At 55.6% G+C, this 24,089-nt stretch overlaps 1 protein-coding gene across 2 annotated transcripts; it reads left to right on the top strand.

The window, feature by feature from the left end:
* Window positions 1-5,045: 5,045 nt before the first annotated feature.
* Window positions 5,046-22,654, top strand: Serinc2 (serine incorporator 2). Of its 2 annotated transcripts, none has more exons than XM_046469415.1 (10): window positions 5,046-5,160; window positions 13,281-13,442; window positions 13,977-14,167; window positions 14,614-14,693; window positions 15,070-15,207; window positions 15,682-15,851; window positions 17,669-17,759; window positions 18,066-18,207; window positions 21,021-21,239; window positions 22,077-22,654. In XM_046469415.1, the coding sequence occupies exons 1-10, from the start codon at window positions 5,122-5,124 to the stop codon at window positions 22,210-22,212; spliced, it is 1,368 nt and encodes a 455-aa protein (XP_046325371.1). In that variant the 5' UTR covers window positions 5,046-5,121; the 3' UTR covers window positions 22,213-22,654. The 2 variants fall into 2 exon arrangements, with proteins under 2 accessions (XP_046325371.1, XP_046325373.1); XM_046469417.2 differs by lacking the exon at window positions 5,046-5,160 and adding an exon at window positions 5,188-5,203.
* The last annotated feature ends 1,435 nt before the right edge of the window (window positions 22,655-24,089 follow it).

Raw genomic sequence — 24,089 nt, 5'->3', positions numbered from 1 at the left:
TTATTTGGTGCTGAGGATCGACCCCAGGGCCTCATAAGTGCGAGGCAAGCACTCTACCACTGAGCCACAATCCCAGCCCACAGTCCCAGCCCTTTTTATTTTTTATTTTGAGGCAGGGTCTAAGTTGCTGGGGGTCTCGCTTAAGTTTCTGAGGCTGGTCTTGATCTTGTGATCCTCCAGCCTCAACCTCCCAAGTTGGTGGGATTGCAGGCACATGCCACTGTGCCCAGCACCACTTCTGTTTTTTGAGGCTCCAAATAAGTTTTTATTTATTTATTTATTTATTTATTTATTTATTAGTTGTATATGGACTCAATGCCTTTATTTGTTTTTATGTGGTTCTCAGATTGAACCCAGTGCCTCACACTTGCAAGGCAAGTGCTCTACCACTGAGCTACAATTCCAGCCCTCCAAATAAGTTTTAAAATAAAGAAAGTCCTAAACAGCATGGTCACATTATGGTATGTTTTACATATTCTTATTTAACAAGTTAATGTTTTAAGTGGGCATGCACACACAATGTAATGCAATTGAGAGGCTCACAAGATAATTACAGGAATTATAAAAAAAAATGTTTGCAGGCTGCAGTGACATGCCTATAATCCCAGAGAATTGGGAGGCTGAGGCAAGAGAATTGCAAGTTCAGCAATTTAGTGAGACCCTGTCTCAAAAAAAAAAAAAATCGTTGCACAATCTGTTCTTTCCACCTTGCACAAAATTCCTTGGAACTAGACATCCAGCCTACTTTGAGGATACATTTTACTATAAAAATTTTCAAGCATCCAGAAAAGTTAAAAGAATTGTTCAGCTGGATGTGGTAGCACACGCCTGTGATCTCAGTAGGTCGGGAGGCGAGGCAGGAGGATCACGGGTTCAAAGTCAGCCTCAGCAATTTAGGCCCTCAGCAACTTAGCAAGACCAGGTCTCTAAATAAAATACAAAAAAAGGTCTGGGGATATGGCTCAGTGGTTAAGTCCCCTGGGTTTAATCCCTGGTTTCAAAAAAAAAAAAAGTTCAGTAAATAGCCAAGCACCCACCAACTGGCGCCTACAACGCCATTGTGCAGAATGTACCTTTTCTCATATCTATCCTTCTATCTAGCCCTCCAGCCATCTCTCCATGAACCCATCCATCCATCCATCCATCCATCTCTCCATGAACACATCCACCCATCCATCCACCCACCCATCCATCCATCCATCCTGTCCTTTCTCCCTCCTTCCGTCCATCTATCTCATATGTTTAATGCATTTTTGAATCTTATGACTGTGAAGACTGGGCCAAAAGACATTTTTTTCCTTCTCCACAGTAACAGGCCTTGCTACAGACCCATGCACACCCACACCCACACCCACACACCTCCATGTAAAACCTACATGTGCACACACCACAAATGATTTATTTATGTCCCAAATTCATGTATGGACACTCCCTGTACACAGCCATGTGTATCCACGTGGCAAACACCACACACAGTCACCCGTGCACACACACGCAGTCCCCCGCCATTGTCTACGTGCACATTCAAGAGAGACCCCGAGTACCTGTGTGGAAAGTATCCAGAGACCTTTGGGAATCCACAGACCCTGCAGCTCCATCCCACATGTCCACCCTTCCCACCTCCCCACAGTGTCCTCTCTCACCCAGGGGTCACTGCCCATGGAGGACGTGGATCCTTCTGGAGCATTAGTGCATGTGGGGAGCAAAGCACACCAGACCATCCCCACCATGCTGTCCATGTGGGCGGGCGGGGACTGTCACTGTTGCTCCTGCTCTGTCCACAGCACTCAGCCTACAGCTGGCACTCTGAAACTGTTGGTTGAAAAAAGGCAAGAAATGGGCACAGGGGCACATCCTGTGGGCAGCCACAGGACAGCCGTGTGGCATCTGTGCACACATGCGGGCATGCCCCTTTCCGCCTGTCTCCCTGCTTTCTGGGTGGACTCACTTTCAGGACTGGGTCCATTCCAAGACCCTTGGTCACCTATGACCTCTGTAGGTTCATCTGCTGGCATATGAGGTCCAGATGTGGTGCCATGGCCATGGCTTAGCCCCGAACAGCTGGGCTGCAAGGGTTAAAAGCACCAGCCTTTCCAACTTCTGGAGATATTCTGGGTTCCACCCTGGCTCTGCCCATATCACTGGGCACTTTCCATGTATTTCTGTAGGAGTTTCTTAACTTCTTGGAGCATCAATTTCCTTTTCTGCTAAGTCAGAATATAGGTCCTATCTGAAACACATCTTACAGGAGATGCTTTTAGCAGAGTACCGTAAGTTGTAGGCACTTAAAGAAGCTTGCGGTGGGCATTATGATTGTCATTGCTTTGGCCTTGGCTGGGGGTTTGCGTGGGGAGAGTGGCAGGGATGGTGAATAGGGAATGCTTCTCCCCAGATGCTCCCCCAATCCTACACTCTCATTATCCCATATGCATATTCATAAGGGATGGGCTCAGCCCCACTCTGTAAATGGGTCAGAAGCAGGAAGTAGAGGCCAGTGCAGAAAGAAAGGCCCAGGGCACAGGAGATTCAAAGCAGAAGCACATCTGAGTCCTCATGGATGGGAGGATGGTGAGAGGGGAAAGGGCAAGAATGGATTGGGGGAAATTAGAGGACATTGAGGGCATGAGGAGGTAAGATTAGAGAACCCTAGGGTGACTAGCCTACGGAGCCGGAGCCTGTTTCCTTTGGGAACTGGGCGGTTGAGTATCTGTCTGGGCAGGGTGATGGGCACAGGGGCATGGACTGAATGACTCCTGCATGATTCTCTCAAAGGACACAGTTTACCTGGTATCGAGTACAAGAACTGAATTCTGAGTCCCGGGTTTTTATTGAGGCTCAGAGAGGTTTGGTGACACAGTTACTGACTGTGATATTGTGATTGGAGGTGTGTGAGATAGTAATATTCTGGTCCCATCTAGAAGGTTCGAGACTGGAAGGAAGGCTGACAGACTGGTCAGAGTGCCAAGCAAAGAAATCTCTTTTATCTCCTTCCTCGTGTCATCTCCTCCATAGCTCCCGAGAGAGTGAGAACAAAACCGATTTCTCTCTATTTTACAGATGAGAAGCATGCGGCTGAGAGAGGCTGGATCGCCGGGACAAAGCTACACAGTGAGTCTCCGCAGAGCAGCAGGCCCTGTGTGGAGGGTGACAAGGAGGGTGTAAGAGCCTGGATGGCCTCCATCTTGGGCAGGACAATGGCGGTATAGTCCCCTGTTCTGAAAAACTTCAACTTAAAACCAGAGGTCCTAGGGGTAGAAGGTGAACGGGAGCTCGCTCTGGGATGGGAGCGGTGAGGAGGACTCACTCGGGGCTGCTTGGTGGCATTTCAGGCATAGGAGACTGTTGGGTGGAAGGTGGCCGTGTGGGGGCTGTTTTGGGGTCACACTGTCATTGCTGCAGAGGGAAGAAACTAGGCTGGTGGTGAAAGTGCCACCCTTCATCCCACAGACATTCACTGCTGGGCTGGGCTGGGCTCAGGGCAGGACAGCGGGTGGCAGAGATGGGTCAGAGGGTCCATGGGCAGTCCCAAGTTGTGAAGACACTCAGACCAGGAGAGAAATGAAATAATACTGGGCAGGAAAAGGGGTGGGCTAGATCTTATCACTTTTGCTTTCCAAGAGAGTCATAAGCTAGCGGGGACAAGTCTTGGGGTCTGAAGCTGTGTGTCCTTGAGCAACAATATCCACAATCCTTGGAGTCACAGCCAACATTAGTCAGTGCCCAGTGGGCCTATCGTGTGCTACTCTACTTCTTTGAGTTTCCGTATCCTTATCTGGAAGTTGGGGTGGGGAATTAATCTACTTGTGTGGGCTGCTGTGAGGATTGAATGGTGCCATGTGGGTAAAAGAGTTTGGCATGGGCTCAAGCTTTGTGATGAGTCCACAGGAAGTTATTTGTGAGGCTAGAGGGGAGGCCTGTTGTTCTGGAAGCACCAGCGTAGCAGGGACATACTCACTCCTAGTTGGCCAGGTAGTGGGTTGGAGGAGGTGGCTGTGGTACTCTACCAGGAAGGTATGGATGTGAATGAGGGTTTGAAAGGGACAAAGTGGCTAAGGAGAAGGACTTTAAAGAGAAGAGCATCCTGTGGGCAAAAGTGTGGAGGAGGGAAAGTGTAGGCTGTTTGCAGAACAGCACTGGCACAATTAATGGCTAAGCCTGACGCCCTGTGAATCACGGGAGGAAGCAGTCAGGCCAGATCTTTGGCCTCTGGGCCAGCTGTGGGGCACAGGCTTCCTTCCCTAGGTCTAGAGCTGGTGGAGGAGAGGGCTGGAGGGTGACTAGGGTAGTTACAGAGCCCTCTGCCGAGTCTCTCACACCTACCCCTGGGGAAACACCTGCTAGGGAAGCCCCTCTCCCCGACCTCCTAACGGAGAGTCCAGGGTTTGGGTATCCCTCCAACGTGAGAAACCACTCAGGAGTGGTGGCTGTGGGGCGTGTGTGGCCCTAGACAAGCTGCTCCAAGTCAGTAGAATTTGAAGAACAGGAAGGGACCTGGCTTGAAAGTGTAAAGCTGACCTCTCAGAAGGGACAGGGATGAGACGGGGCTTCGACAAGGAACTTATATTCATTAAGCATCTACTACATGTTGCAACAGCTCTGCGAGGCAAGTACCCTCGCTTCACGGCAGGGGAAACTGAGGCTCAGAGAGGCGAGGTGACTTGCCCACGTTTTTTGGTCCAATTATCATTCATCATTCAGCACCACGCGTTGAGAAAAGGTTCTGCGCCAAGGGTCGCAGAGTCAGCGGGACCCCCTCTTGGATTCTGCCTCTAGGAATGACAGTGTCCCGAGGTCACACAGTGGTCTTGGGGGAGCTCAAACTCCGGTCTTGGTCTTTGTCCTGGTCTTTGTCCCAATCATCGCTTTGGACCAGGATTCCAGCCGGGGCCAGAGTTGGGTCGGGTTGCGCGGCCCCCGCGGCCCTGGAATCTGCACCTCCCCTTCAGTCCGCTACAGTCCCGCCCCGCGCACCTGCCCCAGGTGAGTCCGGGGAGGCCCCGAGCGCCGCCGGAAAGGGCCGAGCGTCTTCGGCAGGTGGGGCGGGGCGGGGCGGGGCCAGGCGGGCACTGGGAGCCGGACGGGACCCCGAGGCCCGTCGCCGCCACCGCCTCCGCCGCCGCCATGGGCGCCTGCCTGGGCGCCTGCTCCCTGATCGGCTGCGTGAGTGCCCGTCCCGCACTTCTGTCCTGTGTTCTTCCTCCAAGTACTTTCTTCTTTTTCCTTCCTCCAAACTTGTCTTCCTCGGCCGGCCCCCGCCTTCGCGTCCCTCGGGCGCCTTTTTCAGCCCGCGCCCCCAACCACTCGTCCCGGGCAGCGGCGCCGCGACAGCTGGTGTCCCGGCTCGGGTTCCGGGGGGGAGGGGCGGGCCGGGCGGGGAGCGCCCTCGCGGCGCCTCGGGGCACGGGGGAGACTGAGGCCGAGCCCGGCGGAGGGAGCGTCGCGGCCTCCGCCCGCCCTTCCCGCCAACTTGGGGCGATCCTGGGGTGCGCCTCTCGTCTGTTTCCCGGACGCTCTGGCTCTTTGTGTGTCCTGCCTCGACCCTGCCCCTCTCTGCCGGGTGCCCTTCTCTGTCCCTTTGGCGACTATGTGTCCCTGTCGGTGTGGCTCACTTTGTCCATGGTATTTGCCCGGAACGCGTCTCTAAGCTTCGTGCGTCTGTCTGTCCATCCCTCCCCGTCTCCCTGCGCCCTCGGCTGCTCGGCGCATTTCGGCTCGCGCTGACTCCGGGCTCTTCCCCAGCCAGCCCTGGACCCTTCCGGAGCTGAGATGGGAGTGGGCTGGGAGGAGCCCCCATCCGGTTTCTCTGAGCCGCCCTGGAGCGGGGTGGTGCCAGTTGTCACTGACCATCGAGCCAAACTTTGGACTGGGCAACCCAGGAATTGAGGGAGGTGTGGGTGTGCGTGCCTGGTCACCTGAGTTGGAGACCTGGGGGCGGCCAGCGTAGGAGGGGGGCCCTTTCTGATTTCCCCCTTCCCAGCCCCCTCTTTCTTCCCTTTCCCCTCATTAAATCTGAGGTTCATTCAGCAGCTCCCTCCCGCTCGGGCCCCACACAAAGAGGGGCGGAGAGAGAGGGGGCGCCGGCGCTGCTGGAGGAAAGCTCAGAACTTGCCTTCCTTTGTCCCTGATTTGTGTGTGCGAGGAGGGGCGCGTGGGGTGAGCGCTGGGGAGCGACAGATTCACTTGGTAGCCATTTTCTGAGAATGAGCTCGGCCTAGGGAGGCCTTAGAGTGGGTCCCTCGACGCAATTCTCTGTTCTCCTCTGGGCCTCCATTTCCCATCTGTGAAGTGATTGTGTGAGTGAGTGTGTGAGTGTGTGTGTGTGTGTGTGTGCGCGTGCGCGTTCGCACCCAGTAAGACGGCTCCGCGGGTACCTGCAGTCCCTCCCAGCCCAAAGAATTCAAGGTTGGGGCTGGCCGGTTGGCCTCCTGGTCAGGAAGGAACAGCTTCCCTGAGGGTGACTGGCTTTTCTTCTGGTTCCGCTGGTTGGCACCGGCTTTGCTGTGCTGGGTGGGGCAGGGGATGTTGAGGGGAGCCCTGCTAATCCCCATCCTAAGTCTCCATCTGTAAGTCCAGGATGATGGCAGTGTCCCCTCCACCCCATGCTGTTGGGAATGTTAAATGGTAGACGTGGGGCTGGGCAAGGGTGCGGTGGCGCACACCTGTAATCCCAGTGACTCAGGAGGCTGAGGCAGGAGGATCCCAGTTCAAAGTCAGCTTCAGCAACTTACCAAGTCCCTCAGCAACTCAGAGAGACCCTGTCTCTAAATAAAATATAAGATAGGGACTAGGGATGTGGGAGTAGGGATGTGGCTCAGTGGGAAAGCTCCCCTGGGTTCAATCCCGAGCACCAAAAAAAAAAAAAAAAAAAAAAAAAAAACAAGAAACACGGTAGGCATGGAAAGTGCCCAGCACAGCTCCGCTCATCTGGTGAGTGCTCACCATGGGTGCCCTTATCACGGAGGGAAGAAGGTGTGTGGAGAACTCCATCTGGAGAGTCTCTGAGTCACAGGATTCAATGCTGAGAGCAGACAGGTCTGCTGAAACCCTCCTTTTACAGACATGGAAACTGCAGCCCGGAGAGGTTAGCTGCTTTGCCTGAGGTTGCACAGTTGGGATTAAAATTTGTTTCCTGGTCCAGGTTTCTGTGCACACCCCCCACTCCCTCTCCCGCATCCTGGCTGCCTAGGGACAGGGCTGGCCTAGGTAGAATTGGGAGGAAAATTAGTGAGTGTCTAACGTCTGCACAGGACCTGCCACTCCTTTCAGTTCCTTCCTCTTGGAGTTCTGACCTCTGACACTGTTCTTGGTGCTGTGCTGAGACCGTCACCCATGCCATCCCCCCGGTCCTACCCCCAGCCCTGTGGCACTGACGTCTCATTCTACATGCACCATGCCAACGATGGCCACCATTTACTGTGTCCTTATATAGGCCCAGTGCTCATGGGAAAGAGCTGTCCTGCAGCCCAGCACGATGATGAGCGAGGCACTTCATAGTCCCATTTCAAAGATGAGAAAGCTGAATCAGAGAGGGCAGGTGATTCCCCATGGCCACACAGTATTAATTGGTACAATGGGCTCCTACTGGACACCAACATCCTGTTTCAATAGAGTTCCCCCAGGACTGAGGTTCTGATGGGAGGTTTCCAGGCATCTTAAGGGGACTGTCTTGGGTACACGAGTTGGAGAAGACTTCTGTACCCTCCTAGCTGTGACCATCTGCCTCTCTGAGCAATTGCTGGATAGGAGGCGAGTCCAGCCTTGGATAGGCATAAGGTGGGTCCTCCAGAGCTGGGAGTGGCCAGGCAAGTCAGCATGGTGTGACGGGATAGTTAGCAAATATCAAGGGAGGGCCATCCACATGGAGGACGGTGAAAGGCCGCTGGGGCAGAACAGCTGGACTCAAGTCCTGTTGGCCTCTTCTCATCTGGAAGGCCGTGGGCAGTCCCTCTGCCCCTCCTTGTCTATGAAGTGGAAAGAACAGTGGTACCTGCCGTTCAGCAGCATTGCAGGATTAGATGGAACCAAGATGAAAATCTCAGCATGTTTAACATGAAGCCGGCGTGCTGTGACTGCCCCATACGCACCAGGGTGGCAGACTGCTGCAGACCACGAGCGAGGAAGTGGTGAGAGGCCCGGCTCTCCAAATGGAGCCTGGGCTCGGAGCCATTGCTCCTGCCCCAGGAGCCCATTTTATAGATGAGGAAACCGAGTCCCACAGAAGGGAGGAGGGACTTTCTTGGACTCCAACTGTGAGCGGGCAGCCAGGCCAGCACTGGACCTGCATCCTTGGCACTGGGCAGGGGAAGGACGCATGCCTTGAGTGGTTTCAGGCCACCTCTTCCCTGTGTGGGGACTGCCCTGTGGTGGCTCAGCAGCTGTGAATGGTCTGTGAAGGCTACAGGGTGCATTTTTGCCTGGACCAGTGTTTTTGTTCTTAAATTGCAACAAGCTACACATGAGATTTACATTTTAGCCTTTTTTTTTTTTGTCTTCAAGGAGCTTGTCCTTTGTTTCAGCAGATGTACAAAGTAAAGTTTTTTTTTTTCAGTTGTAGATGGACACAATTCCTTTATTTTATTTACTTATTTTTATATGGTGCTGAGGATAGAATCCAGTGCCTCACATGTGCGAGGTGAGCACTCTGCCACTGAGCTACACCCCAGCTCCCCCCAAAAATGGGTCTTTAACTAATGCAGCCATAATGATATGGATCCCCAGTGAGTGGCATTATCAGAGTTTCCTCTGATAATAGGAAAACAGCCATGTGGGAGAAGCTGCTTCTTAAGTCTGGCTTAAGAAAATGGCTCCGGCTCCCTCTCCCTCCTCCCACAGCACTGCATCCCACCCCTGGAGCCGCCCTCTGTTCTGCGGCCAAAGTGATATATCTTTTTTTTTTTTTTTTTTGTACTGGGGATTGAACTCAGGGGGCTTAACTACTGAGCCACATCCCCAGCCCCTTTTAGTTTTCATTTTAAGACAGGGTTGCTTAGGGCCTTAATTAGTTGTAGAGGCTGGCCTTGAACTTGTGGTCCTCCTGCCTGAGCCTCCAGAGTCCCTGGGATTACAGGCATGTGCCACCATGCCCAGCCAAAGTGACATATCTGAAACGCAAATCTGATGTCATTCCTCTTGGCAGTGGTTCCCTATTGCCTAGAGGGTGAAGTTCATACTCACCTAAGGGACTCTGGCCACCACTTCCGGGTACCATGCCAGATACCCTGGAAATAAAATACTGACTGAATCTGTGTGTGATTCCCCTGGCTAGGACGCCCTCCTCCCACCTTCCCTGGCTGCCTGCTCTCCCTGGAAGCTCCTGCCCCTCCCTTTTTTTATTGTGGTGAAATACCTGTAATATAAAATGTCTCATTTTGGCCATTTTAAAGTGTGCATTTCAAGTGGCCTTCGGTGCTGTCACGTGGGTGTCCCGCCATCGCCAGCCCCCTAGCCTTCCGCACATCATTTCATCTTCACAGACTGAAGCTCCCATTAAACAATAGCCACCCTGGTAACCACTGGTGACAGCCTCCGCCCCTGGTAATGCCTGTTCTACTTTTTCTGTCAATGAACTTGACTGCTTGGGGCTCCTCAGTGAGTGCAGGATGCAGTGTTTGCCCTCCTGTGGTGGCTTCTCGATGTGTCATGTGTGTGTGGGGGGTCCTTCCATGTGGTGTGCAGAATGTCCCTCCTGTTCATGAGTGAGTGCTATTCCATTGTGTAACTAGACCAGGTTCTGTCTATCCACTTATCATCAATACACATCTGGGTGGTTTTTGCCTTTGGCTGCTGTGGACGAATCTGTTTGATCCCCACTTTCAGTTCTTTGGGGTGTGCAGGCGGCAGTGAAGGGCCAGCTTGTTTCAAACAAAACAATTCAAAACTGGCTTGGCCCTGAGCTGCTTCTCCTGCCCAGTGCTCCAGGGCTAGGGTTCTAAGGACTGCTGGCTGCTGGCCCCTGGGGCCACCAGGAGCGTGTGGGTGACTGGATGACACTGCTCCCACCGTGCTAACCCTCTCTGCCCTAGTGCCCAGCTGCTGTGTGCGGTGGGGAGCTCTCTGTGGGAGGCAGAGCGCAGGCAGCAGAGGCTGGCCGGCTGCTTTCTGGCTGGCCTGTCAAATGCCCAGGAACCTCGCAACTCCAAGACTCTGAGGCCCTGGGCTGGTGGCCGGGCTGGTTCTATGCTAGGCCTTCTGGGCTTTTCCATCCTGCCTCAGGCCCTGGGGAGCAGGAAGTGGTGGGAGGCCTGGGGGGTTTCTGCTCCCTGGGCCTCTCGTCCTGCCCGAGCACTGACCCATGTCACTCGGCAGCTTGGTGACTTCCATCACCTCTGTAGTGATCCAAAGAGTGGGCAGGCCACCACCATCCCCAGGTGTGGGACATTATTATTATCTGCAGGCTCTCCAGACGATAAAAAGCTCGTAAAACCTAAAGCTTTGTGCCAATTTCAGTTTTTTATCTTTATTTGTAAATCTTATTTTTTCATATTTGTAAAATCAACTCCATTGACACATAATTAAGTGTTCTCCAGTTAAGTGTTACCTGCCCTCACCCTCGCCCACATGGCGGGGAACCTTCCCTGATGTACAGGTGGACATTCCCTTCTCCATGTCCCTGCCTTTCCCGTATGAGCAGGAACTTGTTTGTGTGGGTGCCCACGACCTGCCCCTGCTCCCACAGCCTGGCCTCCCTGCCTTGGGAAGGGTCCTTACGGGAGCTGTCAGAGGTGCAGAGAGGGGTCCAGGGGACCAACCTGGCTCTGATAGCTGGGGCTGCTTCTGCCTCCCCTCTTCCTGGCCCCTCGATTGCTGGTTGGGCCTTGCAAGTCCTGGGTCTCAGGTGTCAGGAACACCTGGATTCGGATCGCTTGAGAACTGGAGCGAATTGAAAGGTCAAACTCCCTGAAATTGGGACGGCTTTTCTTGTCTCACCTGTCGCAGGTTGAAAGGTCATGAGCGGAGTCAGGTCCCCAGGTCCTCATGGGCACGTGGGTTTCCTAGGCGAGTGCTGTTGGCCTGGGATTCCTGTGGACGTGGAGGGATGGTTTTCTTCTCTGAAGTATTTTTAAGTTAATGAGGCCGCCCTCAGTGCGCTGGGAAGTAGCGAGGCTCTTGGGCAGCTCACAGACCCCTCAGCTTGCTTGCTGGGTGACCTTGCTAGGTCACCTTTTTGAGTCTGTTTCCCCATTTGTAACTGGGAGGTTGTCATACACTTCATACTGTCAGTGAGGCTAATGTAGATGAAGTGCTTGCCACCGCGCCTGTGGCTGAGTAGCCCCTCAGAGGCGGTGGCTGTCACTTGGGTTACTTGAATCGCAGTGTTTTTATTGACTTGCTACGTGACCCCAGGTGAGTTTCTTAACCTCTCTGGTCTGAGTGTCCAGCTCTATAAAATGGTACTTATAGCCCTCCGTCTGATAACCAGGAGACTCCTGTGGCCCACAGAACACTGCCCCGGGTTATGCTCTCCCCCTGACTCCCCAAATACGGCCGTGGATGGCAGGGCTTGTGGCGGCAGCTCAGGGTGTAGCCAGGAATTGCTGGGAGGGGGCATTCCCCAGCCATCCAAGGTGGCACCTATGTTGTACCTGGCCTTGTAGGTGACAGAGAAGGGAAAGGAGGGCTTCCAGGGGTGTCATCAAAGAGGCAGAGGGAGGCAGCTCCACCCAACTGAGGGTGCCCCGCGCCTGTGCCCAGTCCAGACCGGAAGGGGTGGAGGGAGCCTCAGGGGCCGGGCCCTTGCTCTCTGTCATCTCCCGGGCAAGGTTGTTCCTGTCCCTCTGCCTTTGACACTGAACCCGGTGGCACTTGGGATGCAGCCAGTCCTGTGCGTGGCTGCCAGCCCGGCCACATGGCCACTCGCTGCTCACACCTGCAGCTCAGGCGGCCTCCCCAGGGGGCCACAGGGGCCTTCTTCCTCCTGCCCCTCAGCTCTCAGCTAAAAGGCGCCCTCTTCAAGGCGACCTTCCCCGACCTGCCACCCCCGTTGGCACTCATGGCAGCGGGTACTTCTCATCGTCACCCATCAGGTCTCTTGCTCTTAGATACCTGGGTGTGGACTTGGGGGGAGAGGTGGCCAGGGCGGCTGGAGGCGGGGCCTGTTTCCTCAAAGGCCGGAGGGCGGGTCCCCCTCAGGGGCCAGCTGTGAGGGGTGTGGCCTCCGCTGTCCCTGGGAAATTTCAGCCAGAGCCGAGGGCACAGGCAGGGGACCCCAGAAGGGAAGGATTAGGCCGCCACCTGTTGTCCCAAACTGGTGCAGCGCTAGGGCCGGAGTTTCCATTGGTTCATTCAACCGATGCTTACTCTGCGCTTGTGTTTCTGAGTTTTTGAGCCGAGTTTGCTTCTGGCCAAACACTTGAGACACTCAGCAGAGAGCCCACGAGCACCTACTGTGTGCCAGGCACTGTTTGGCCCCGGTAATAGCACCCCGTGCGCACAACGGACGAACTCCATGCTCGGGGCTGGGGTTGCGGCTCAGGGGCAGAGCGCTTGCTTGGGTGAGGCCCTGGGTTCGAGTCTCAGCACCACATATAAGTAAATAAAATAAAGGTCCACTGACAACGGAAATAAATAAATACATAAACATGCTCTGCGAGCAGGGGAAGCAGAGGAGTAGATATAGGCCTATCAGGATACAGAAGGTCCTGTGGGGACAAAATAAGGGACAGGAAAAGGAAGCCCAAGGACAGGGGTAAAATTTTAAATCCTGTTTTGTTCTCACATTTTTTCCTGTGAGAAGTAGGTATTGTTAATGATTCCTGTTTTATAGAAGAGGAAACTAGTTCAGAGAGGTTGAGTGAGTTGTATAAAGTCACACAGAGCTCGCTTTTCCCTTTTTTTGCGCCACTCTCCCGACTTAAGTTAGAAACTCTGACCCCAGCTCGCTCGCGCACGCGCTCCCCCCCCCACTTGTGGCACTGGATTGGACCCAGGGTTGCTCTACCACCCAGCTACATCCCCGGCTCTTTTTAATCTTTTATTTCACTGTCTCACTAAATTGTCAAGCCTGGCCTCCGACTTGCAATCCTCCTGCCTCAGCCTCTTGAGTCACTGGGATGACAAGGCCATGCCACCCCACCTGGCTCCAGCTCTCTTACCAAAGCCACAGTGGTGCGTGAGATGGATCCAGGTTGGCTCTGGCTTCTGTGGCTGTGGTGGCCCGGTGTGACTTCCCCCTGCAGTTTAGATGGGTATCGTCAGGGAAGGGCGCGGCGCTGCTCAGCTTGGTGCAGATGCGGAGCCCCCGACAGGCGGGTGGTGAGTGACAGCGCCCTCCCGCCCCGCAGGCCTCCTGCCTCTGTGGCACAGCTCCCTGCCTCCTGTGCGGCTGCTGCCCCGCCAGCCGCAACTCCACGGTGAGCCGCCTGGTCTTCACGAGCTTCCTCTTCCTGGGCGTGCTGGTGTCCATCATCATGCTGAGCCCCGGTGTGGAGAGTCAGCTGCACAAGGTGAGCCCCGGGGCGCCTGGCCTGGCCTCAGGACGGGCCTCAGCAGTCACCGAGGGGTGGCAGGACGCCAGGCGCCTGCCCCTGTGAGCTGGCAGGGACCTCTCCGGGGAGTCCTGTTGCTTATAAGCCGCGGTCCCCTTGGGAATGCTGGGATCACTGTTGTCCCTTAGACAGCTGGCCCGGGGACGCTCTGCTCCCCGTCAGTGCTGAAGCCGGGAGTGGGCCCGACTCTCCCCCTCATCTCACCCTGGGGCTGAGGTCAGTGGCGGGCACACCCCGTGTGTCCAGGCTGCTCCCTGGACTGAGTCTGTAGCGGCTGGGCCACAGCTGTTTTCCCCAAGACGCTGTGACTCCGAGCCAGGTGGCGGGAGGCCACGCTGGGAAACCCCACAGTGTGTCCCTGGGCCCTGCCGGGTGATCTCGGGAAAGCACGCAGCCAGGAACAAGCTGTGAGGGGCCAGCCCCCGGCTCTGGCTGGGCTGCTGCATCCCTCCTGCGCCCTGGGTGGGCTCAGGCTGCTCTCTGTCCCCACAGCTGCCCTGGGTGTGTGAGGAGGAGGCTGGAAACCCCATTGTCCCTCAGGGCCACATCAACTGTGGCTCCCTGCTGGGCTTCCGCGCTGTCTACCGCCTGTGCTTCTCCACCACGGCCTTCTTCTTCCTGTTCACCCTGCTCATGATGTGTGTGCGCAGCAGCCGGGACCCCAGGGCTGCCATCCAGAATGGGTGAGAGGGCCCACACCCGCGCACCCTGCCACTCTCCCCAGCACCCTTCTGCTTCTCTGCCTGTTCCCGGGGATCTCGAGACCCTGCCCTCAGACTCGGGAGTCACTGAAGCCAGTGCTCATAGCACAGAGAACGGCTCATTTAGTTATCCCTGTTTTTCAGATGGGGGAAGAAAGCTCAGAAAAGGCAGTAGTATGCTTGAGGTCACACAGCACTGTAGTGACGCAGTTGGCTAGAGCCTGGTCAACGATGCTCACTGCTTGGGTTTTCCCTCTCTGCCCCTCAGGGCTTTTTCTAGGGGCCCGGACAGGCTTTCTGTGCCCATCAGATAGTCCCCCTTCACCTCTCCCAAGGTCTGTTCTTCAGGAGCGGGGTTCTAGGGCCAGGCCTGGTCTGGCTTCTGAAGTCTGTGCTCAGCTCAGCTTCCTGTCTGTTCCCCACTGCAGGTTTTGGTTCTTTAAGTTCCTGGTCCTCGTGGGCATCACCGTGGGTGCCTTCTACATCCCTAGTGGCTCCTTCTCCAAGAGTAGGTGGCTGGGGGGGCCTTGGAGGGTTGCCAGGGAGTGGCAGGACTGCGGGGCTTCAGGTGGGGGAGCTTGGTGGGGCTGCTCTTTGCCCTGGCCCCCTGAGCCCAGGCTGCTGGGTCGCCCCACGGGACAGTACTAACACCCGGCTTCCTGGCCTTTGGGCAGCTTGGGGGTGGGGAGCCCGGCCCCTGACCCCTACTCTGCCATGCATCTCTGCAAGGCCAGGCTCCCCGGAGGCAGGGACTCTGCTTCTTAAAGTCCCCAGTGCAGGCTATGGCACGAGGGACAACTGAACAAAGAGTGAGTGAGAGGGAGGCGCGGCTGTCCCTGTGGCCTGTCCCGTGGCCTGTCCCCTCACCCCGCCCCCCCACGCAGTCTGGTTCTACTTCGGCGCCGTGGGCTCCTTCCTCTTCATCCTCATCCAGCTGGTCCTGCTCATCGACTTCGCGCACTCCTGGAACCAGCGGTGGCTGTGCAAGGCTGAGGAGTGCGACTCCCGCGCCTGGTATGCAGGTCAGTGCCGCCCGATGCTCGGGGCTGGAGTCGATGGCGCCTGGGGGCGGGGGAGGGCTGTCAGGGCCCGGGGCTGGGTGGGCAGTGGAGGAGAGCTGACCGGACAGCTCAGGGCTGCGGCCACAGCAGGCCACAGATGATGCCCTTTTGGTGGTGTCCAGACGGAGCTTCCAGGGACAGCTGGTCCCTGCAGCCCTGGGAGCAGAAGGAGCCCCTGTCAGGCCCCTGTGGGTCCTGAGCCGACGAGTGCTCCCAGGTGCTGCTGGTCTGGGCCCCGCCAAGCCTGCTGCTCTAGTGCGCTTTAACCACTGCGCTGACCGGTGATCAGGGCAAGGCCACCTCCAGCCAGCTCAGGCAGTCACCCGGAGGCCCCGTGGAAGACACTGATGTCGCTCCTTGAATGAGGACACTGAGGACACGGCCCAGCGGGGAGGCTGCCTGCTGCCGCCTGAATCGCTCCTGCCCTCCTCCCAGGCCTCTTCTTCTTCACCTTCCTCTTCTACGCGCTCTCCATCGCCGCTGTGACGCTGATGTTCATCTACTACACCCATCCCGGCGACTGCCACGAGGGCAAGGTCTTCATCGGCCTCAACCTCACCTTCTGTGTCTGCCTGTCCATCGTCGCTGTCCTGCCCAAGGTCCAGGTGAGCCTGCTATCGGCCCCATGGCAGGTGGGACTCCTGTAGAAACCCAGGTTCCGGGCAGGCCCTGACATGGAGAGCGTGGGCTCCAGAGGCAGCATCTCCCATCTACATGCTGGGTGTCCTTGGGAAAGTGCTGTAACCTCTCTGTGCCTGTCTTTCCTCAAATGTAAAATGGGGATAATAACACCCCAGGACTGAAAGGGAGCCGTGCCTGGCATCTTAGGGGACCATCAGACATTAGCTGTTGGAGTGATTGATGTCATTTTTTTTTTGTTTTCATGCAAATTGGAAGATCGTCAGGAAGGGATAGTGAGTGGTGATTCCTGGATGGTCCAAGAGATGGTGCTGGGGGGAAATTCCAGTGTCCCACCTCAGACCCTCTGAGACAGTGGGTGGGGGCTCCCAGCATATGTGTCCTTCACAGACTGTCTCTGGACCCCCTTGGGCGTACCTCACAGTTGGGGTCTCAGTACCTCACAGTTGGGGTCTCAGCACACCAGGGGTTTCCGAGGTAGCTTGGGTGGTCTCTGTGTGTCTTCAGCAGAAAGACTGAGAACCTCTTTTCTGTTCAGAGCCTCCATTTGTGTGAGAAAGTTGAAGCCCAGAGAGGGAGACACAGTATCCAGAGCACACAGCAATTAGCATTCATTCAGCAAATACCTTATTTATTTATTTATTTAGTACTGGGGTTGAACCCAGGGTCTCACTAAGTTGCTGAGGCTGATCTTGAACTCATAATCCTCCTGCCTCTGCTTCCCAAGTCTCTGGGATTACAGGTGTGCACTACTGTGCCTGGCTTTTCAGGCTCACTGCTAAGTATATTGGATACAGCTGCCAGGAATAGGAGGTATGATACAGTGGCTGTAAGTTAATGACATCTGTCATGTATGTCATTTGGTCCTCACATCATCATTATCCCTACTTTACAGACAAGGAAACACAGGCTTAAAGAAGTAAAGAGGCCAGGCATGATGGTACAACCCTGTAATCCCAGTCACACAGGAGGTTGAGGCAGGAGGTTGGCAAGTTTGAGGCCAGCCTCAACAATTTAGCAAGATTCTTTCTCAAAATACAAGGGCTGGGGGGGCTGGGGTTGTGGCTAAGTGGTAGCACATTTGTCTGGCATGTGTGAGGCACTGGGTTCGATTCTCAGCACCACATATAAATAAATAATAGTCTATCAACAACTAAAAAAAATGTTAAAAAAAAATACAAGGGCCAGGCACCATGGCACATGCCTATAATCCCAACTGCTCTGGAGTCTGAGGCAAGAGGTTCACAAGTTCAAGGCCAGCCTCAGCAACTTAATGAGTTCCCCAGCAACTCAGTGAAGCCCTGTCTCAAAATAAAATACAAAAAAGGGGCTGGGGATGTGGCTCAGTGGTTAAGCGCCCCTGGGTTCAATCCTTGGCATCCAAAACAAAACAAAGAGTGGGCACAGCAGGGGTGAAGGCCCTGGGGCAGGAGAGGGTTGGCCGCTCTGGGGATGGAGAGGCCATCGTGGCTAGCATGCTGGGCCTGGAGGAGAAGGCTGGCACACCAGGGAGGCTGGTTGGCAGTGCCACCCTGAAGGGTTTTCAGAAGGGAGGGGCCTGGGTGATCTGAGGAGTGAGGAGTGTGAAGAGGAGGGAGAATTAGAACCCTACTTCTGGAAGGTGAGGGTGCTGAGGGACCTGGCTGGTGTGTTTTCCCAATGTGGGGTGGATGGGCCTCCCAGGGCGGGGGATTCCTGAGGTCCCCTAGTTGGTGAGAGTGGTCTGGGTGGGCGTGGGTGTCCCTAGTCTGGCAGGGGACTTACTGATGACGGCCTTCCGCAGGACGCCCAGCCCAACTCTGGGCTGCTGCAGGCCTCCGTCATCTCGCTCTACACCATGTTTGTCACCTGGTCCGCCCTCTCCAATGTCCCTGGTGAGTATGGACCCAGGTTCGAGGAGGCCTGGCCTTGTTGCTGGACCACAGTGGCATGCCAGAGAGCTGGGGATCCTCACAGGTGACAGGGACACGTGGCTGCAGCCCATCTTGAGACTGGGTCCTCAGGGAAGTGGGCGCCCACCGGCTCCCGGAGTTGACTCTGTCACTGTGTGTGCTGAGTGCCGTCTGCTGCTGGGCCCTGGCTGGTGGGTTGGGTTTCTGTCTTTCTGTCTACCCATCCTCAGGGCCACCGGGCTTCCCAGCGGCTCAGGGGGTGGAGGGTGACTGTGCCCCCCTTCCTAGACCAGAAGTGCAACCCTCACTTGCTGACCCGCTTGGACAACGCCACGGTCCTGGCAGGCCCCGAGGGCTACGAGAGCCAGTGGTGGGACGCCCCCAGCATCGTGGGCCTCATCATCTTCATCCTGTGCACCCTCTTCATCAGGTATGACGGGGTCCAGTCTCCGGGGAGTGGTCATGTGGGGGGCCAGAAGTGAGGAGGACCTGGGAACCCCACACCAAACTGGAAGGTGCCCTGAGCCAGCGCCACTCCCAGCTCCTGCCTTGATGGAGTCTGAGCATGCGCAGCAGGAGAGGGCAGCAGAAGTGGTCCGGGCCCCGCCTCCCGGGCCCCGCCTTGTTCTGCGCACAGCAACCAGCATTCATTCAGCAAATACCTTATTTATTTAGTACTGGGGTTGAACAGCAGGCCCAGGCTCCATTTCTTCCCTGCCATGTGACTTGGGCAAGTGGCTTAATTTTTCTGAGCCTCATTTTCCTCCTCAGTTAGAGGAGGACGGTGCTGTCCATGGTGGAGGAGCTGACTGTAGTCTCCTCATCTCCCCCGAGAGGGCAGCTCATGCTGAAGTTCACACAGCAACTTTTTATTCTTTTAATTTATTTTGTTTTTTTGACACTAAGGATTAAACCCAGGGGTGCTTTACTGCTAAGCTACATCCCAGCCCTTTTTATTTTAAACTTTTTTTAGTTGGTGGAAGTTGCGGCTCAGCGGTAGTGGGTTCGCTTAGCATGTGCAAGGCTCTGAGTTCAATCCTCAGCACCACATAAAAATAATTAAATAAAGGTATTGTGTCCAACTACAACTAAAAAATAAATATTTTTTTAAAAATATTTTTTAGTTGTCGATGGACCTTCATTTTTATTTATTTATATGTGGTGCTGAGAATCAAATCCAGTGCCTCACACATGCTAGGCAAGTGCTCTACCACTGAGCCACAACCTCAACCCTATTTTTTATTTTGAAACAGAGTCTGGCTGAGTTACTTAGTTACTAAGTTACTGAGGCTGGCCTCGCACTGGCAGTTCTCCTGCCTCAGCCTCCTGAATCACGGGGATTACAAGCTTGTACCATTGTGCCCAGCTACACAGCAACTTATTAAAAGGAACATATTAGAAGTGCTTATTAGTGTGTGCTCTGGAGCTTGCCTGCCTGCCTTTGAATTTGGCCCTGCCACTTGCTAGCTCTGTAAAAATAGTACCTACTTCATTGGATTGTTGAAGGTTGGTGCCATGAGTTATTGTGTATACAACAGTATAAAAGACCAGTAAGAAGAAACTTGGCAAGTATCAGGTGCAAAAGAAGTGTTCTCTGTTGTTCTAACTCTCTGACATTTGCACAGCTGGGTGGAGTGAGCGGCTGCTTTGTAAGGCTCTGGGTCATAATGTCAACACCTTTGAATTCTGCAAACTCTCGCCCAGCCCAGCACTTCCCCAGGCCCCCTTGTGTGCGCCTGTGCTCCGCTCTCCGGAGGATCCCTGGGCTCTGCCCCTCTGCCTCTCCTTCTCCCGGCAGGCCTCTGTGCTTTGAGGTTGTTGCAGTTTGTTTTGTTTTAACCTTTTCACAACATTTTCTCCGAGTCCTGCCAAGGCAGTCCATGCTCCTCTCTTCTCCGTCACAATCGATCTCGTGTAACCTGGAAAGTTACGAAGTCTCTTTTGTAAATGGGGAGACCATGACTCAGGGAGGAGGTGCTGCTTGTCAGAGGCCGTGAACACACCGCGGCCCGGGACATCCGCTGCCAAGGGGCAGCGGTGGCCCAGAGGACCAGGACTACCCAGAGTCTCTGCCCAGCTCTGGTGGCCCCGGGCCTGGCTCTCCTGCATTGGATGCCCACTCGAGAGCTGGGGCCTGGGCTCTGGAGGCTCACCAGGGTAGATTCCCAGTTCCATGGGGCAGGGCTGGAATCCAGCTCTTCCTTCTTTTTAGGGATTGAACCCGGAGGCATTCTATCAATGAGCTAAATTCCCAGTCCTTTTTATTTTTTCATTTTGAGACAGGCTCTCACTAAATTGTTCAGGCGGGCCTTGAGCTTGCGTCTTCCTGTCTCAGCCCCCAGAGTGGCTGGGATTACAAGCATGAACCAGTATACCTGGGCTTTTTACCTTTTTTCCAGAATATGAGTTGGGTTTTCGAAATTGTATGTCTTGAACCACTAAATTTTGTCTTAACATTAAGTCCTCATTGTAGAAAAGCAGTGACAGCCAGGTGTGCTGGTAGGCACCTGTAACTCCAGTGACCCAGGAGATAGAGCAGGAGGATGGTAAATTGGAGGCCAGCCTCAGTAACTTAGCAAGACCCTGTCTCAAAATGAAATAAAAAGGGCTGGGGGTGTATTTCAGAGGTGGACCCCTGATGGGTTCAATCCTCAGTACCCAAAAGAAAAAAGAGAGAGAGAGAGAGAGAGAACAAAAGCAATGACATATAATCATTCTGTGATTGTCATTGTCTTCTTTTAGTGTAAGCGTGAAGGAAAGGGAGCAAACGATTGATTACCTGAGACCAATAAAAGCATTGTTAATTATTAACATTAAAACCCTGGTGCCGTGGCTTGCAGCACTAGGAACTCAATACATGTTTGTGGAAGTAGCAAATGGGCAGGCGTAATCGTATTGACTGTTTATTTAGCTCATGCTCTGCGCCAGGACAGTGCCAGGGGCTGTTCATCTTTATTTCATTTAATCCTCCTAGCAACCCTATGAGGGAAGTACAGATGAGGCATCGGAGGCTCAGAGTGGTTAAGTATCTTGCTCAGTGTCACAGAGGGAGTTGGTCTAGAGTTGAGAGTCAAAACAGCTCATTAACTTCCAGGCCCAGACCATCGGGTCACTGGCCTCCAGAGCTCTGAGACCCTCTGTCTGGGGTTGTGAGCAGTGCCATGGCTCACAGGGCCACCCTGCTACCTGTATGCCCACCTTGGTGGCAACAGCCCTGACTCCACCTTCCTCTATCCCTGACAGTGTGCGCTCCTCAGACCACCGGCAGGTGAACAGTCTGATGCAGACAGAGGAGTGCCCAGCCGGGCCGGAGGTCATGCAGCAGCAGCAGCAGATGGAGGTCTGTGAGGGCCGGGCCTTCGACAATGAGCAGGACGGTGTCACCTACAGCTACTCCTTCTTCCACTTCTGCCTGGTGCTGGCCTCCCTGCACATTATGATGACGCTCACCAACTGGTACAGGTGTGCGCAGCCTGGTGGGCAGGTGCCCAGGGTGGTGCCATGTGCCCCATCTCCTCTGTTCCCTCCCCGGGTGTCCCTGATGCCTGCTCAAGGCCGGGGGCATCTGGTGTCTGCCCTGCCCTGCCCCAGTTTCTCTGCTGGTGCCTCAGTGTGCCCAGCTCCTGCGGCTTCCCCAAGTGATGGGGTGGGTGTCACAGGAGGGGGGTGTTACAGGAGCGGGGGCTGGGCCTGTGCAGGGCTACGGGGTTTCAAATCAGGGTGACCATGGAGTCAGATTTGGGATTCATGGCTGGAGGTCAGGGTTAGGGTAGGACCAGAAGCTCAGGTGCAGGGTTAGGAGTAAGAGTGGTGGCATCTAGGGCTGGGGTGGGGCCTCTGGAGTTCCACCTGGTCTCCGTCACTCGGGACTGTTGCAATGGCCACACACCATACTGTGTCCTTTGGGGTCTGGAGCCCACAGCTGGGATCGAAGCTGCGGAATCAAGGAGCTAAGATCAGGGTGATAAGGTCAGGGATCAGGTGGGCTGAGTCAAGGTGAGCCCTTGGGACTAAGGTCAGGAGTCCCAAGGTCAGGGGCTGGGAATGAGGTCAGAGAGTTGGGATCACATGTCAGACACCAGCAGTCTGGTCAAGGTCTAGGACTTGGGTCAACACCGGAGTTGAGGTTGGTGCAAGGCCAAGAGCCTCGAGCAGGGTCATGAGGCCAAGTGTCTCAAGCGTCAGAGGCAGCGTCAGAGCCAGCGTGAAGCCAGGCGTCACAGCTGGGTCGTAAAGCCAGGGAATGGGACCAAGGGCACAGGATGGGGCCAGTCTCACAAGGAATATGGTGTGTTCTAGACCCGGAGAGACGCAGACGATGGTCAGCACGTGGACTGCCGTGTGGGTGAAGATCTGCGCCAGCTGGGCAGGGCTGTTCCTCTACCTGTGGACCCTGGTGGCCCCCCTGCTCCTGCCCAACCGTGACTTCAGCTGAGGCAGCCCCCGGAGCCTCCCCACTTCGTGCCTCGGGGCTCACCGACAGCCACCCTGCCGCCTCCCCACCCACCCTCCTCCAGGCCTGGCCTGAGTGGCTCTCCTCCAGTCCTAGTGCCCTCAGGGTCCAGGAAGCACAGGTGGGGCTCACACCTGTGCCCCACCCGGCCACCACCCTGGGTCACAGAGCCGCCTCTTCCTTCCCTGACCCCAGTGACCCAGGGTCACCCTGGGGACAAAACATCCCCTTGTTCCCAGGCTGCCCAGAGGGGACTTAAGGGGAGAGCAGCTCAGAGCTGTTCAGAGGGCAGTGAGCACGCGCCATCTTGGGTGCCTGGCACCGAGGGCGGTGTTCCTGCCCGTTATCCCCTTCCTGGACCATGTGCCTTATGAGTCTCTAAGACTTCGCCCAATAAACACGCCCGAGTGTGTGCCTTCCTACAGCCTGTGCTCCTCATCCTTGCTGCTGCAGTCGTGTGGGGCTGGGACTGGAAAATCAGGGCTAAGGGTCGAGGGGTCTGGGCTCCAGTCATGGAGAACCCAGGGTGCAGGGTGGCAAGGAAGGAGGGCCAGGCCAGGGCCTTGGACAAAGGGAGTGTGGGGGCAAGACAAGGGGAGCCAGGAGGCAGTAGGACCAGCGGGGACCCTTCATGAGGACAGGGAGGCCATGTGGAGAGCCATGCGGAGAGGCCAGCTGGCTGAGGGCACTGCCTTCAGGGTCCTTCTTACCAAGCACTGCCCCAGAGTCCTGCCCATCTCTGGCCGCGAACACAGTGAGGACTTGGGCACCACCCTTCGCAAGGGCATTGGCATCTGCCTGGGGCCAGGTGCTCTGGGGAATGCAGAGAAGATCCAGTGAGTCCCAGGCCTCAGGCCACCTTGGGGAAGGTCACGTGCCCTGGACTCACCAAGCCAGCCTGCTGCCCACACAGAGGAAGCCACGGGGACCTGTGGGCTTTGGGTGGGTCCTTCCCATCTCTGGCTCCTGGTTCCTCATTCACCAAAGGGGAGCAGTGCCACCCACTGTTGTGAGGACCCCTGGAGCAGCCGGTGGCAAGGCTGACGGGGTTCCGTGAAGGTCAGCTCCCATCTCTGGAAGGGCACAGGCTGGTGAGGGGCACAGACAGGCTCCTGGCTGGGCCCAGGACCTGTCACCGTGGTGACCAGATATAAGCTCTTCGTTGCTTCTGCTTGTGGGTCTAGGAATGGGTACTGACGTGGTTTACTGAGGCCGGAGGATGGGATGGCGGAGGACAGCCTGCCTTTAAGGTGCTCCATGGTTACGGGGTGAGTGCAGTGGTGGATGTGGGGTCACCAAGGAGACACCGACCAGCTGGGAGATAGGACGGAACATGGAGAATGAGGTGGAGGCAGCAGGGCCAAGAGGGGTGCCAGTGCTCAAGGGAGAGAGGGACGGCAGTGGGGAGTGGGGTCCAAGGACCAATAATGTGTACCGTGGGGTGAGCTCCGGGTGATGGGCCGGGCCGGATCATGCAGGCCCCTGGGGACCATGGTGAGGAGGCCAGGCCTTCCACAGACAGAGGGGACATGGGGCGTTTGAACTGGGAGAAGCACTGATGGTGCTTTGATCATGGGGAGCCCGGATGGTTTAGAGTCAGAGTGAGGGGACCGGGCTATTATTTCAGAAGTGGGACAGGCCTGGGGCGGAGGGGCAGGGCCTGGGCTGGAGCAGGGGCTGGGGAAGGCTCCTCACTGCCAGAGGGGACTTGCATCAGGATGCTCTTGTCCCCTGTGCCCTGGCTGGAGAGCCCCCTCTCCACGGCCACCTGAGCATCCTCTCCTGGCATAGACTTCATTTCTTTATTTCCCCTTTGGGGGGAAGGAGCCCACAGTGGGCTTCTGGCTTTGTCCTGCTGT

Source organism: Marmota monax, unplaced genomic scaffold (assembly GCF_021218885.2).
Source record: "Marmota monax isolate L192 unplaced genomic scaffold, Marmota_monax_Labrador192_F-V1.1 WCK01_AAM20220418_F8-fsc00008, whole genome shotgun sequence".
Lineage (NCBI taxonomy): Eukaryota > Metazoa > Chordata > Mammalia > Rodentia > Sciuridae > Marmota > Marmota monax.
The sequence above is the reverse complement of the archived record's forward strand: the minus strand, read 5'-3'. Positions and strand labels throughout refer to the sequence as shown.